This window comes from Chrysochloris asiatica, unplaced genomic scaffold (genome assembly GCF_000296735.1).
Source record: "Chrysochloris asiatica unplaced genomic scaffold, ChrAsi1.0 scaffold00090, whole genome shotgun sequence".
In the NCBI taxonomy this organism is placed as follows: Eukaryota; Metazoa; Chordata; class Mammalia; order Afrosoricida; family Chrysochloridae; genus Chrysochloris; species Chrysochloris asiatica.
Window position 1 is genome coordinate 8,805,823 of NW_006408608.1, and position 14,911 is coordinate 8,820,733.

General features: G+C 48.4%; 1 protein-coding gene across 1 annotated transcript in view; it reads left to right on the forward strand.

Annotated features, from left to right (window-relative positions):
* The first annotated feature begins 294 nt into the window (after positions 1-294).
* The window catches only part of DHRS3 (dehydrogenase/reductase (SDR family) member 3), a 53,119-nt gene continuing 38,502 nt past the window's right edge, over positions 295-14,911 (forward strand). Inside the window, exon 1 of the mRNA XM_006866373.1 lies at positions 295-965. Coding sequence (XP_006866435.1) covers positions 771-965 — 195 coding nt within the window. The 5' untranslated portion in view covers positions 295-770. The remainder of the gene's footprint in view (positions 966-14,911) is intronic.

Sequence of the window (14,911 nt, forward strand, 5' to 3'; positions counted from 1 at the left end):
CCCGATCGTGCGGCAACTCCCAGTCTCTGCTGGAGGAGAGAGGGAGGGAGGGAGCCCGAGCGAGCGCGCGCGAGGGCGAGCCAAGCACCGAGAGAAACTGACACCCGGACCCCCCACTTCTCCTGCACGTTGCTGGCAATCAGAGCGCGTTTAAGCAATTTCCTGAGCCCAAGAATAGCAATGAGTCGATAGACTTTCGCGGGCTCAATTGGGGAGCTCCAAACACTTTCCCCCCACTTTTTTTTCTCCTGGAGAAGGGGGGAGGGTTGTGGGAGCTACAATTTGGAAACGGCATTTTTTTTTTTTTTTTTAATCTTGCACTTTGAAACCGCAGGGCTGTAGCAGGGTGCGCGTGTGGTTGGTGCTTGCCTTTTTTTTTTTTTTTTTTTTCCTTTCCCTTGCCTAAACTCCTCTGTCAGCCTGTAAACATTACCTGAGAATTCCCCAGCCGAAACGGCTGCTGGGGCAAGAAACTTCTTGTTAGAACTTTCCACCTCCGGCTTCCCCTCCACCTCTCTTAGCGTCCCAACTTTTGAAGACGCTTTTTCTCCTCCCGAGGCGAATTTACTTTTTTTTTTTCTTCTTCTTCTTCCCGTTTTTCTCACCCGGTACTTTGCATTTAGGAAGAGTTGATTTCACGACTGGCCAGGTGGGACGCCTCTCTCCACCTGATTCAGTTTATTTACTATTGCGTGAGGTGTTTTCTTTTTAATTCCGGTTTTGTTTGGTCGGGGGAATTTCGCCCCCTGCCCGGCTCCGCGACGCGGAGGATGGTGTGGAAATGGCTGGGCGCGTTGGTGGTGTTCCCTCTGCAGATGATCTATCTGGTGGTGAAAGCAGCCGTCGGACTGGTGCTACCCGCCAAGCTGCGGGACCTGTCGCGGGAGAACGTCCTCATCACGGGCGGCGGGAGAGGCATCGGCCGCCAGCTAGCTCGCGAGTTTGCAGAGCGCGGCGCGAGAAAGGTACGGGCACAGCGTCTTGGGGTGGGAGCTGAGGGCGAGATGAACTGCCGGAGGGGGAATTTTGCACCCACCTGCTCCTGCTGCCGGATCACTAATCCAGAAGCTGAGAATCGTCGGCCGTCCCACTCCCTTAAGCCACCCGCAAGTGCTGAGCTAGTCAATTTCACCTTGTAAATTTCTCGGGCACAGGGCTGTCTTTTTTGGCTGGCGGGAGTTGGTCTGCTCCTCTGGGATCGGTGGCTGGCAGGCTCTACACCCCCACCCCGAAACTTAGGAGACCCACCCATTCCCCACATTCCTCACTCTCCAAGGAAGGTGTTGTTTTTCCCCCTTTCCTTCCCCTAGTTGCCGCCACCCTGGGAGTGCAGGGTGTGTGCGCTCCTGGGTTTTGCTGGGAGCCGCCTGCTAGCTGGCGCCTTGTATTTTCCTTGGCAACCTGTTTCCCGACCCCCACCTGAGCGCTACTAACTCTGAAGGCTTCGTGAGAGGGGATGCTTGATTTGGGTTTGAAAAGTGGGGAGCGGTCTTGGGGGCAGTCTAGCCTGGGCTGGCAGGCACTAGGAAGCGAGGTGCTTGGAAATCGGAAAGGAGGTGGGGCTGGGGGAACCAGCAGCTGATAAAGAGCCCTTGTTCTCACCTTCAACTCTGCCCCTTCCCCCAATAAAACTCCAGAGGGGATCACTCCCCATTAAGTGGGAGGTGGCACGGTGGGGAAGGGAGTCCCCACTCCCAGACGCAGCCTTTAACTTTTTGGTGACCCCAGCAACTCTTCCCCCAGTTTTCATGGACTTAGCGCCAGAGAGGAAAGTAGGGTGGGTGAGCCGGCTGTCACCCAACCGGGACTCCAGCTCGGCTGACTCACCCAGTGACAAGAGCAATGGAGAGGGATTTGAGCCTGTCTCCAGCCAACCCTGTGAAGAGGAAGAGCAAAAACAGGGAATTAGTTTGAAACTTAAACTGTTGGGGGGGGGGGGTTGAAAGGGCCAGCAAAGCCAGCTGATCTGATGTGGAGCCACATACCTTGGGGATTAAGTAAATATGTACTGTAGAAAACCAAACCTGCATGTAATTCCAGGTTGCTTTTGTTTTGTTAAATACTGCCCTGAGATTTACAATTCCTCTGGGGTAGCTCTGACTAAGGCTGAACTTTGGAGCCTGAACTATCAGCCAAAGCCCATTGCCCATTAACTCTTCCCTAGCCAGGTTGGGGGTGGGGGGAGCAAGCTATTTGGGGTCTGGGTATTCAGGACTCCCTGATTCTCCTTGGGTGGTTTGGACAGCTGCTTGACCTTGTACACCGAAGGGGAGTTCGGAAGTGTTTTTAACCATTGAACATACTGAAGTAAGAGTTTTTCCCAGCAGTTTCATTTCCTTGGAGCCATGCCTCACTGAGGGACTCCCACCACACTTTCCAGAGGGGCATCTGGAGGGTAGATGAGAGCCCTTTTTGGGTAGGGGATATGGGGCTTATTAGTGCCTGGTGCATTTGGGCAATTGCATGTGATTGTCATTCCTCAGCAGTCTGCTTCCCAGAGGAACTTTCTCTGAATCTTCCAGCTGGCCCAAACCCTGGGTCTCTTTTACTGCTCTTGTAACTGACTGCAGTAGTCATAGTAAGAACACTCTTCTTAGTCAATCTGGAAAAACTTGACTGACTATAAACAATCCTAAATTAAAAGAAGAACATGGCACCGGGTGGGGGGGGGGGAAGGCGGCGGGAGCACATAGAATAGTGCAAAATGGAATCTGCAATTTCATGCATCTTCTACTAGAGAATAAACGTAAGGCCAATTAGAAAGATGTCAGAAATCAGTGTCAGGGTCACAGAAAACAGGATCCATGGGGGCCTATGAAACTTCCAGTGCCAATTCACTTTAGTTCAGCCATTGGACCAATCAGGATGGCCAAGAGCACTCACTGGAACTTGTAATTATCTGGCCAATTAATGGAGCTACTTTTTAATGAGCCTTCTGTTGCTGTCTCGGTGGGGAATTTAGAAACCGTGGCTTCTTGCCTGAGTCTATCTAGGGCCAGTGAGAGGGCTTTGGGGCAATTCCCAGTGTTGTAAGGATAGGGACTTTACAGGAGTTGGCTAATTGGGTTGGGGACATGTGTGAAAAGTGGGCTTGGGGGTGGTCTGGGACCATCTGTGGAGAGTCAGGGAGGGCTGAGTGCCACCCACAACCTGCAGTGGAGTTAGACAGGCAGAGATATTGAACCGCCGATGACTCGCCCTAGGCTCCCATTGGTGGTGGAAGGAGAGGCTGCCTCTCAGAGCCCTTCTGGGCTGTATCTGGTGGGGCTGGATATGAAGGGTGAGCAGAGGCTCTACACATCCAGGAGAGAGAAGCCTGTTGATTTGGGGGGTGCGTGGGAGATGACAACCAGTCCTATAATGACCCGTGCCATTGACCGTGAGTCAAACAGTATTTGGCAATATTTGTGGGTCACAGTGAGCCTTGGGCTGTCAGGGTGACCTGAGTGATGATTATTCTTAAAGGCACACAAAGGATCCAGAAGGCATTCGAAACTTTCTAACCTGGAAACATCTCTGCTAACCCACAAGGAACCCAGGTTACCTGAGTCCAGGCCAAACTTGGTTACGGTCTCTAAGAGTAAGGCTCTTGCTGGGCTATTCCTTACCAGAATCAATTTTTTTTTTCTCTCTCTCTATTCCCTCTTAGAATTCCTCCCATGAAAGCATTCACAAAGCTCTGGCCCACTGTCTACTAAGACTCCTGGCTAGTTACTGAGCCCAGTCTCTAAAATCCTTGCATTTGACAGTGTTTGCAGGGTCTCCTTGGAGGAGGAGGAGACTTTTTGGGGAAGTATTTGCTTTGACAGTTTCAGTCTTTAGTCCTGAAGTAGACAAATGGCTGGACTAGAACACTGGGTCATGATGGCAGGCCTGTGTAGGAAATGACCACATAGATGGGGTGAACCCCTTCATCATTGAGAGAGGTAGAACCGGGACCCAAGGACATATTTCATGGGACATACTATGAGAACTGGCTTGGGGTTCTATCTGCCTTGCTATTACAGAATTGTGAGTTTACAGAATGTGGCTTGAGAACCCTGTTTCCAAAGCAGCTGGCTGGGAACCAGCCCTTTAAGTAGATGTGTAAATCCTGTTCTCTGTCACATTCATTGAAGTCCTGTGCTCTTTGCATTCCTAGCTCTTGGGCAGAACCCAGACCTGTCTCTCCTATGACGCCCGTTTTTGAGAAACCTACTTTAACAAAGCAGTGTGAGGTGCCCCTTGGCATAGCTCTGGGCTCTGTTGGGCATGGCAGGGGACAAAGATGAGTAAAAACACAGAGACCCAGCCAGGTGTTGCGGTCAAGGCATAAATTACAGTTATGTTGCTGTGCTCCTGGAAGCTGTCAATATCAACCAATGGCAGGATCACCCATGATGGACAGGTTCCAGCAGAGCTTCCAGACGAAGACTAGAAAGGCCTAAGGATTTGCTTCAAAATATCAATTAGTAAAAAACCTTATGGATCACAACAAAATAGTGTCCAAAACTTCCACTTATTAACTTTGGGCATGCCCCCACACAGGACAAGGACTACGTGTTTGGTAAAGTGGAGGGCCAACGAAGGAAACGGAAACCTTCTATAAGATGGGTCCTAAGGGTCAGCACAATAGCTGTAAAATGGTCTCAAGCACGGCAACATGGCAGCATTTTGTTTTGTTATTCATGAGCTCTTCAAGAGCCAGCACCAAGGATGGCAGCTAACAAAAACAATCAGTACTTTTTTAGGGCTGCCGTAACAAATGACCACAAAGTGACTGGCTTAAAACTATAGAAATGTATTCTCTCTCGGTTCTGGGAGGGCAGAAGTCCAAAATTAAGGGTCAGCGGGGCTCCAGTCCTTCGGAAGACCCCAGGGGAAAATGCTTCCTGGTCTCTTTCAACTTCAGGTGGCTTTGGCCATTCCTTGCCTGTGGCTGTCTTCTCTATGTTATCACATGGTCTTCTCTGTAGCTCTGTGTCCTCTCCTCTTCAAAAGACACTCATCATTAGATTCAGGGTCCACCTTCGATCTGGTATGATCTCATGTTGAGATCCTTAACTAAGTACCTTTGCAAAGTCCCTGTTTCCAAAGACAGCCACATTCTGAGGTTCCAAGTAGACAGGAATTTGGGGGGACTCCATTCAAACCAATGGAAGCACAGTGAAGCTGTTCATCTATCACAAAGAACAAGTTTTTGTGGAAGGCTTCACGAAGGAGGTGTCATTTGAGCTGAGCCTTGAAGATAAAGCGTTTCAACCAGAAGGGTTATGAGAAAGGGCAGTCCAGGTGAAAAAACCACCTGATCAAACACTGTGTACCTGGTGGGAATAAGAGGTGTGGTGGTGGTGGTGGTATGCTCTTGAGTCAGTTCCAACTCATTAGAGACCCTGTGCAGGGTTTCTAAGGCTGTAAATCTTTCCTGGTACAGAGAGCCTCACTTTTCTCCCACGGAGTGGCTAGTGGAATCAAACTGCTGACCTTGTGGTTAGCCGCCTAACGCCTAACCACTTTGCTCCCAGGACTCCTTGGGACTAAAGGGCTGGATGTGGAAAGGAAGAAAATGTGGTATAGTGGGTTAGGGAACTGGGGAGGTAAGCAGAGGGGTTGCTTCTCAGGTTTTGAGTCTGGTCAATACTGGCGAGAATGGAACAGATAGACAAAGAGTAGAGAGGACTCCAGACAGGCAATCCTGCGGGTCCCAAGTCCTCAACAAAGTGATGTGCTAGAAGTCACAAAGCCGGGGGTTGTGGTCCCATGCTGGTCCTGAGAGCAGCCTTTGCTGGGAATTCTTTTATGAAAGTACCTGGCCAGGAAGCAGAAAGATAGACTAACGACCCCTACCTGTGGCATCTAGGAAAAGTTTTTCAGCCTGTAGCATCTGTCTTAGGTTTTCAAACAATTGGCTTTACAACTTGGGTTGTTTCATGAATAGACAAATACCTCCCTGTACTGCCCCATCCCTTTCCTGGGGAACAAAGCTCTGGACACCTGGAACACCCCTGCAGCCTTGCTCTCCTAAACTGGGAGAAGAGACCAGAGAGTACATGCTAGACCTTCCTTTCCTGAGGCCCGGGAAAAGTGGCTACCTTCTTCAGGACACAGCCCAGAAGCACACTTAGAAAACAAGAAGGAACTCAATTAATCTCAAAGGTTCTGGCATGCTCTAAAATCTCACATCATGAGATTGCAGGAAAGCAACAGATTGCCAAGCTCCCTGTGTTGGGGGTTGAGTTGAGGAAGAAAAAAATGTTTCTTAGAAAACATTTGTCTTCATCACTTATTATCCAGCCTTTGCCCCTAGGCACCAAAAGTCACTTAATGGGCGAAAAAGCAGCAGTTCAGAGCTGGGAAATACACTGAGTCCTCGTAAGGCTGCGGTGCCTGTTTCTAAATACACTTCACAGCTACCAGGTCTGTCATGCACTCATTTCAACTCCTGTTTAGTTTCCATTGACCCAGCTCCGATTCATTGCACTCTCAGGTGCAATAGACCAGAACACTGCCCAGTCCTGTGCCATATTTATGATTGTTTCTACGGTTACTGTCCTCACATTGAATATTGCTCTCATAGGCACTGACCCTCACGTTTCCAAACATAATGTCCTTTTCTAGCAATTGGTCTTTTCCTGATGAAATGTCCAAACGAAGCTAGCAGAAGTCTTCTAAAAAGCATCCTGGTGACATTTCTTCTAAGACTGATTTTGCCAGTTCTTCAGACAGTCCAATATTCTTCACCAACACCATAGTTCAAATGCATCCATTTGCATTATCTTTTCTGCCTTCTTTTTCATTGCCCCATTTTCCAGTACATCTGAGGTGATTGAAAATATGCTTTATAGTTTTAGCCTGTAGCTTTCAAGGAAACGAAGGACCCAAGTTTCTTTAATTAGCAGATCAAAAAGAATTTACTGTTAGGTATCCCAAAGTCACCAAATTGTCTACTTGGGCTTCAGAGAATGCCCTGTTGACCCAGCAGTAAACACTCAGTCTCTATTAAGTTGATCCTCTGGGGTCTAACCAACCCATCTGCTAATTCATATTTAGACTTCAAACTCTTCTGAAGTTTTATTTCTTCAGAGTGAAGGGCATTTGTTTATCGAGGCACAGAATCCATTCTGATACTTCTATCATTGATTATTTTCTCCGGTTCACGTCTATCTTGATATAGACAGGTTGAGGAGGATTCATGTCTATCTTAACAGAGGTTGAGAAGGAGCCGTGTGGATGCAGTGGTTTAGTACTGAGCTGTTAACAAAAAGTCAGGTTCAAACTTCCTAGCATTTCCATAGGAGAAAGTGTGACCGTCTGCCCCTGTAATTATTACAGTATTAGAACTCTATGGGGCAATTCCCCCATGGCCTATGGGGTCGCTATGAGTTGGTATTGACAGCAACAACAATATAGATTGAGGTCTGAAGTCATTTATGTGAAAGTGGCTCATAACTCCATTGGTGGTGGTTATGTGCCGGGGAGTCGGTTCTGACTCATAGTGACCCTGTACAGGGTTTCTGAGGCTGTAAATAGTTACAGGAGCAGAAAGCCTCATCATTCTCCCACGGAACAGGGTAGTTTTGAACTGCTGACCTTAAGGTTCGCAGCCCAATTCGTAACCACTAAGCTACCAGAGCTCCTTAAACCGACTCTTACTGATCCTTTATAGGGTTTCTGAAGCTATAAATCTTATGGGAGCAGTCAGTCTGTTGTTTCTCCTGAGGAACTGTTAGTGGGTTTGAACTTTGGCAGCCCAGATATACACCAAGTATATCAGGAACCACTGAAATGATGTAGGGCTGAAACAGGAAGGTCAGGAAGCAGTAAATGAAATGGGAGAGGTGACTCTTGTTTCGTGACAATGATGCTTACATTCAAATGTGGGCTCTTCTAAATGTGGGTTATTAGCCTTCAAAAAAGGTAGAGTAGTAGTTAATGAGTTGAGCTGCAAACTACAAAGTCAGCAGTTCAAATTATCAGTGGTTCCAAGGGAGAAAGATGAGGCTTTTCTGCTCCTGTAAGATTGAAACCCTATAGAGAAAGGGTCGCTATGAGTCGGAATTGATAATACCATCACCACCACCGGCAGCAGCATTCTAAAAATTAGTACATGTCTTGATTCTCCAAAATCCAGAACTGGTTAGCAAACTAAGGTTGGTGGGAGCTCATTCATTCATTCACTTATTCATTCACAGTTGTATACTGAGCACTTGCTGTGTGCCAGACACTGTTCTAGGTACTAGACAAAAATCCCTGCCCCCATGGAGCTGACATTTTAGTGAGAGAACTGATGATAAAGCATAATAAGTTCGAGTGACCGAGTGACCGAGTGACCGTTGTGAAGTGCTTTCCAGTCAATTGTGATGCCTAGCGACCCTGTAGAGGCATTTGGAGGAGCCACTGTTAGTAAGTGTGAAAGAGAACAAAGTAGCAAGGTCAGAAATGGGAGAGAAATTGAAATTGTAGATGGGGTGACCGCGAAGGCCACACCGAGAAGGGGACATTGGGGAAGCCCTGAAAGGAGAGAGGGCCTGAATCTAAAGGACTGGGTGAGGAGGGGGAGGTGGCATACCAGACTGGGTGGAGACAGAGGAGCCGGAAGGTTCCCTGGGGAGGGACTGTGTCTGGGTGTTGGGGGAACCTGTGGAGGTCAGGGTGGTTGGGTGAAGGAAGAGCTGGGGATGTGGGGGAAGCAGTGTAGTCTTTGGGCTCCCAGCAGACTTTGTAAGCATGTCACATTGTTTAGTGCCATCAATTCGGTTCTGACTCATAATGACTCTGTATAGGGTTTCTGAGGAGCCGCTGGTGAGTTTCAATCACTAACCTTGCGGTTCAAACCGATCTTGTGATCCATTGTTTTCAGCTGGGTCCTACTGATGAGTTTTGAGACAAAATAGAGAAGTCACATGCCCTAAGTTTTGCCAGATCACCCAGCTGTAGTGATGGGAAACATGGTGGGGTGTTGGGACAAGGACAGGAGACCAGTTAGGAGGCCACTGGGCCTTTCCATGTGATAATGTTGACTTTTACCTGCACCTTGTGATCTGGCATAGCAGCAGTGGGTAAGGAAGTACCCCCACCTGTGTTCAGGAAAATGGCTTGCTGCAATTAAACATCTTTCCCTTATGAATTAGAGACTCTTGGATGTGCCTTTGGTTACCTTTTGTTAAGTGCTGCCAAGGCAGTTCTGACTCATAGTGACCCTGTGTACAATTTCCGAGGATTGGCTGGTAGGTCTGAACCTCTGACCTTGCGGTTAACAGTCCAGTGCTTATCCTACAGCTCCACACCAAAAAAATCAAACCCACTGCCACCGAGTCGGTTCTGACTCATAATAACCATATAGCAGAGAGCAGAACTGCTCTGTAGGATTTCCGAAACTGTAAATCTTTACTTAAATAGCCTCATCCATGTCTGTGGAGCAGCTGATGGGTTTGAACCATTGACTTTGTAGTTAGCACATCACTTAACCCACGGTACCACCAAGGCTTCTTTAGGCCAGGCAGTGAGCCCTGTCTTTGCCTCATAAATGATTAACTGAGCTCTTGTCTGCCTGCAGCAATCAGAAACAAAGTGCTTAGTAACCAAACTTTGGTGACCAATCCCTCCTTCACCCAAGCCTGCAAACTTTGGCCCTTCTCAGCCTGAGCCAACATACTACCCCCCTCTTAGGGCCCCTCCCAGAGAAGAGGGTAACCTCATCATAAAGCATCGTGTGATTTGTGATTTGATCACATTACACTGACCACTGGTCTCTGCAGCAGAGCACTTTCTTGAACACTTGTTCTTCAGCGTGAGAGGTTGCCCTTTGACCTTCAGCCTCCTCTCTTACTATCATAATCCATTGCTCTCCTGCCCTAGTCTTTTGCTCTGAATAAAGCGTCTCCCCCTCTAAATGGAATCTTGAGTTTTTTATTTTGGCACAGGGGGTGCCCCAACATGTCACCAGACTTGCTTCATCTTAAGAGTTTTCCAAGGCCAGGCCACTCTCAGCATTGCGCTTGATCTCCTCTGATATCTTTACAGTCAAAACTGTAGAAGGGTGGTCTTGGTTGGCTGATGTGTCACTGCTGGAAAGGGTGGGAATCATCCAGGGCCCAGGACTTCAGGGTGTCAGCCAATGATTGTTGGAGGAATGTCAGTCACCTGGAGGGTGACACAGATCGGAGGGACATTGTCATCACACCAGACTGTGGAAGTACAACAGGGCGCCAGGCAGGTCAGACATTTAGGTTCTGGTGTGATGACGGTAAACAGGTCCATGGTGCTCTGGAAAGATGAGTGGACTCCAACAGGATGACTTGGAGTGGCAGTAAAGCTGACCTTCCCATAGATGTGAAATACAATCCGCTGTATTGGTGCCTAGAATGAAGGAGATGTTTTTCTGTTCTACTTTGTCAGAGGACTTCTGAAGCATTGTGGTCAGTATTAGTCAACACTTTGAGAAGGTCCTTGAGCACTTGGAGGTTGTCCAAACTGGGGACAACAAAGACACAGTTGGGTGGCAAATCCATGAGAATTTAGGGGATGGGTGTTGGAATCAGCTGCCTTCCAGTTCCGCAGAGGTACTTGATCTATTCCAGATGGTTCTGGGGCTGTACCAGAACCAGGGCAAGGGCCTGCCCTGCAACAGGAACATCTTATTGCCCCTTGAGGCCTTCTGCAGAGGAGCCAGCTGCTCTTTCCCCATTGCGTTTGTTGTGGAGATGCATTGGTGGAGGTTAGGTTCCATCCAGCGCCCCCTGTTCCCTTCCAGCCCTTAGGTTCTATGAGTCATCATCCCCAGAGTGATGTCAGTGAGGACAGTGAGCAGGCAGGGTCAGGAAGAGGGTAAGGCGGAGAATAAGACACCAGCACTTGGAAATGAAGACAGCCTTTCTTAGGGTCCTTTAGCGGTTGCATCAGCCCTGCATCCAGGTTTTACAAGATGCTGGAAAGAGGACAGGAGGTGGAGGTGTGGGAGGGTGGTACAGGGCAGACACATGGCTACAAGTATTGCTCTGAAAACTTGGAACTAAGTACTAACTTATGGAGTCCTGGGGTGGCGCTGTAGGATAAAGCTTGGACCACAAGGTCGGTTTGAACCTCAAGGTTGGCGGTTGAAACTCACTAGCCACTCCTTGGGAACCCTATACATGGTCACTATGAGTCGGAACTGACTTGACAACACTTCACAAGCAGTAACTTGGCATTGGTGACTCAGTGGTAGAATTCTGGCCTTCTATGAGAGACCCTGGTTCGATTCCCAGCCTGTGTGCCTAGTGCATAACCACCACCATCTGACAGTGGAGGTTCAATGTTATGATGAAGAGGTTTCAGCAAAACTTTCATTTAAGACAGACTCAGAAGGAAGAAAGGAGTGGTAATCTACATCTAAAAATCAGTCCATGTAAACCCTGTGGATGGTAAACAGTGATCCACAGCCCATCATGGGGACAGCACAGGATTGGGGCAGCGTTTTATTTCATTGTACACAGCATGAGCCAGGGGCTAGCTCCATAGCAGCTAACAAGTACTAACTTTGACCCCTCGCACCTGAACTTGAAGCTGACGGCCTCTTTTGTAACCATAGTCTGGCCTAACCTCAACAAGTTCAGCATCAAGGATGAGTCACAGCGGCCTTTTCAGAGATGCAGGTGATGTGAGTTGTCCGAGGATGTTTGGCTGGAGGCGGACTTCTGAGCCCCAGATTCTTAGCTTCAAAACGAGGGCTTTTCTCACAGGGACAAATGTCAGGCTGGCTGGCCAATCTAATCCAGGGTTATGGAGAGGTCAAGAGACAAACTGTTAAATAATGGGGCCTCGTACACACAGGGCCTCTGGGAAGAGGTTTGACAAACTGTATGTGAGTCAACAGGATGGGGGCGGGGATGTTGTTAAATCTACTTTAAAATTTGTTTTCAGCACTGAGGTAGCACTGTTTGCATACAATGAGTGTGGTGACTCCCAACAGATTAAAGTAGTCCTTGCTCATCAGGGTTTACTTTAAAGAACTGGCTGATTAGCTTCAGATGAAAACAAAGCAGTTTCAATGGAGTGGACTCTGACCCCTGACAACATCACCTGAAGAACTGTGCTGGGCTGAGTTATGCACGTTTGTGGCTTGGTGTTTAAAGCCCAAACTTCTGACACCACACTGATCCTTGATTTGGGGAATGTGGCCATGAATTCCTTTTTCACTGGGCTTTCACAGAAGGAGCAGAAAATGCATTTTGATCAATGAGCCATATCATCATTTTGTCCACACCGAAACATTCCTATTTCCCCGGGGAGGTGTCTGTAGAGAACCAGCTCTTGTCTAAAGAACCCTGGTGATGCAGTGGTTAAGCGCTTGGGTGCTAACTGAAAGGTTGGTGGTTTGAACCCACTAGCCACTATGAGGGAGAATGACTTGGCGATCTGTTCCCCTAGGAAACCGTGTGGGCAGTTCTACTCTGTCCCTGGAATCATCTTGGTGGTCCCCAACAACATTATCATCCTCATCTCCTGTGTGTGGATCCACTTCTGTCAACTTCTAGTCCATCTAAAACCCGACCATCCCCAAGAAACAGGCCTCATTCTAGGACCAAGCTTTTAAACTGGGTCCCAAGAAAGTGGGGGAAAGTAGGAAGCCCAAAGTGCTGGTTAGGTTCAGGGGGATTCCTCCCTCCCTTTGAGTAGGTTAGCTTCACTTCTAGATGTTTTGTACCTTAAGGTTCCTTGTTGGGTTTATGTATGAGTGTGTTTTGAAAGCTGTCATGTCTCTAACAAGAGAAGAGCAATAAATCTTGAAAATAACTGAGTGAAATAACTTAGGACACACTCCCTTCTCCCCAGTTGATCCTGACTTGGATCAGCCAAGTGATGCCTCATTGGTTCTTCCACTTTGGCTCTTTACTCCCAGGTGATAAAGCCAGTGGCCTGAAAAGCCCTCCACTTAGCCTTTGCCTCTCAGCAAGGGGACTCTACTCCTCCCCCAGGAGTCCTCAGCCAAGGCCCCTCCTTGACTGGGGAGCCCGTGCCATCCAGTCAATTCTGATTCATGACCACCTTATATGTGTCAGAGTAGAACTGTGTTACATAGGGTTTTCAATGACTGATTTTTTGGAAATTGATTACCAGGCTTTTCTTCTTATAGTGCCTTTGGGTGTGCTTGAACCACAATCTTCCAAATAGAGGTTGAGTGCCTTAGCCATTTGTGCCACCCAGGAACTCCCTTAAATACCCAGCCAATGCTGAGACCACCCCAATAAAAGGGCACTACTCAAGGAGCTCTGGTACCGTAGTGGTTACGAATCGGGCTGCTAACCTCAGGGTCAGCAGTTCAAAACTACCAGTGGTTCCGTGGGAGAAAGATGAGTCTTTCTGCTCCCATAAAGGTTCACAGCCTCAGAAACCCCGCTGTGAGTCGGAACCGACTCCACAGCACATAAAAACTCAAATTTAGCTGCCCCAAAGGGGCTTCTAGAGTTATGGTGTGACGCTGTAGAATAAAGCACTGCACTGCAAGGTCGGTTTGAACCACAAGGTTGGTTCAAATTCACCAGCCACTCCTTGGAAACCCTAGACAGGGTCACTACGGGTCAGAACTGACTTGACGGCACTCAACAACAACAACAAGGGGCTTCTAGAAGCTTCTGCTGTCCCTTGTCTGCCTCTAAGGCACCCTGCCCTGGTAGAGCGTGACTTTGTGGTGCCAGACCCAAAGCCCAGGCCTGGCCCATAGGCAGTGTCTCAGCAGCCAAGGTCTTTGGAAGGGAGAGGCTTAACTCATTGGCCAGAGTACTCTTGTAATTCTTGTGCCGCCAGGGCTGCTGGAAACCAGCTCCTAATTGCATAAATCCTGGGGGATCGCTCAGTGACCTGCTATGTGACCCTGGACAAGTGACCTTACCACTCTGGCCTTCAGTTCCTCATGAAAGTGTGAAGATTTAGTGAAATAACTTATGCAAATCTCCTAGTTCTGGTGTGAAAGCATTTACAAGAAGCGATAGTTCCTCCCAGTGCAGTCTTGGCCTGGACAGTGGACACCGTCCATGCCAGCCTCAGATCTGTACCTGTTGCAGATAGGGCATGAGGTGACAGGCAGAGAGAGCCTTCTAACCAGACTGCCCCTGGCAAGGGGCTCTTGGATTTCTCCCAGAAGGGAAGAATGCCCCCTGCCACGGAAGCCCTTGGAGAATGTCAGCCTTCAATCCTTTCTAGAAGCCAGTGGGAGGAGTCAGAGGCTGGAGTCTTCCCTGGCCCTTGAAATGACTGGTGATAAGAGTCCCTTTCTTCATCAGCAAGGGCCGGTCCACAGCAGGTCTCTGTGTGACCAGAACTGGAAAAGGAGGAGAGGAAGGAGAGGCTGGTCAGAAGATGGACCTCCATTCTGGGCCATGCCCTAGCTCACCCTCTTTCCCCATCCCAGCATTGTTAAGTGCTGTCCAGTCAGTTCTGACTCATAGCAACCTTGCATAAGGTTCCCAAGGAGCAGCTGATGAGTTTGAACCGCCAACCTTTTGGCTCAAACCGACCTTGTAGTCCAGTGCTTATCCTACAGCACCCCACCAGGACTCCATACCAGCTCTAATTGTTTTCATCTCTGCATCCAAGTAACTCAGTTGGTCAGGGTTAGTCAGTGATGAGGCCACACCTGCAGTTTCCATGGCAACTTATCCTGCTTTCTGGCTGGTTGTGGATAGATGTCTTCTCTGAAAAGGTGTGAGATCCACATGGGCAGGGGTGTGTGTCCCTCTTACTCGCCTGGTGTCTTGGACACCTGACATGGTACTTGGCACACAGTAGATGCTTAATAAATGCTTGTTGCCTGAATAAATGTATGGTTGACCCATCATACCTCCTTAGTGTCAGTGTTAACCAAGTACCTACTGTGTGTCAAGGAATTTTAAGCACTTTACATGTAATAAAGTAATTTCATTGACATTAATGTACAACCATTTCAAGAGATACC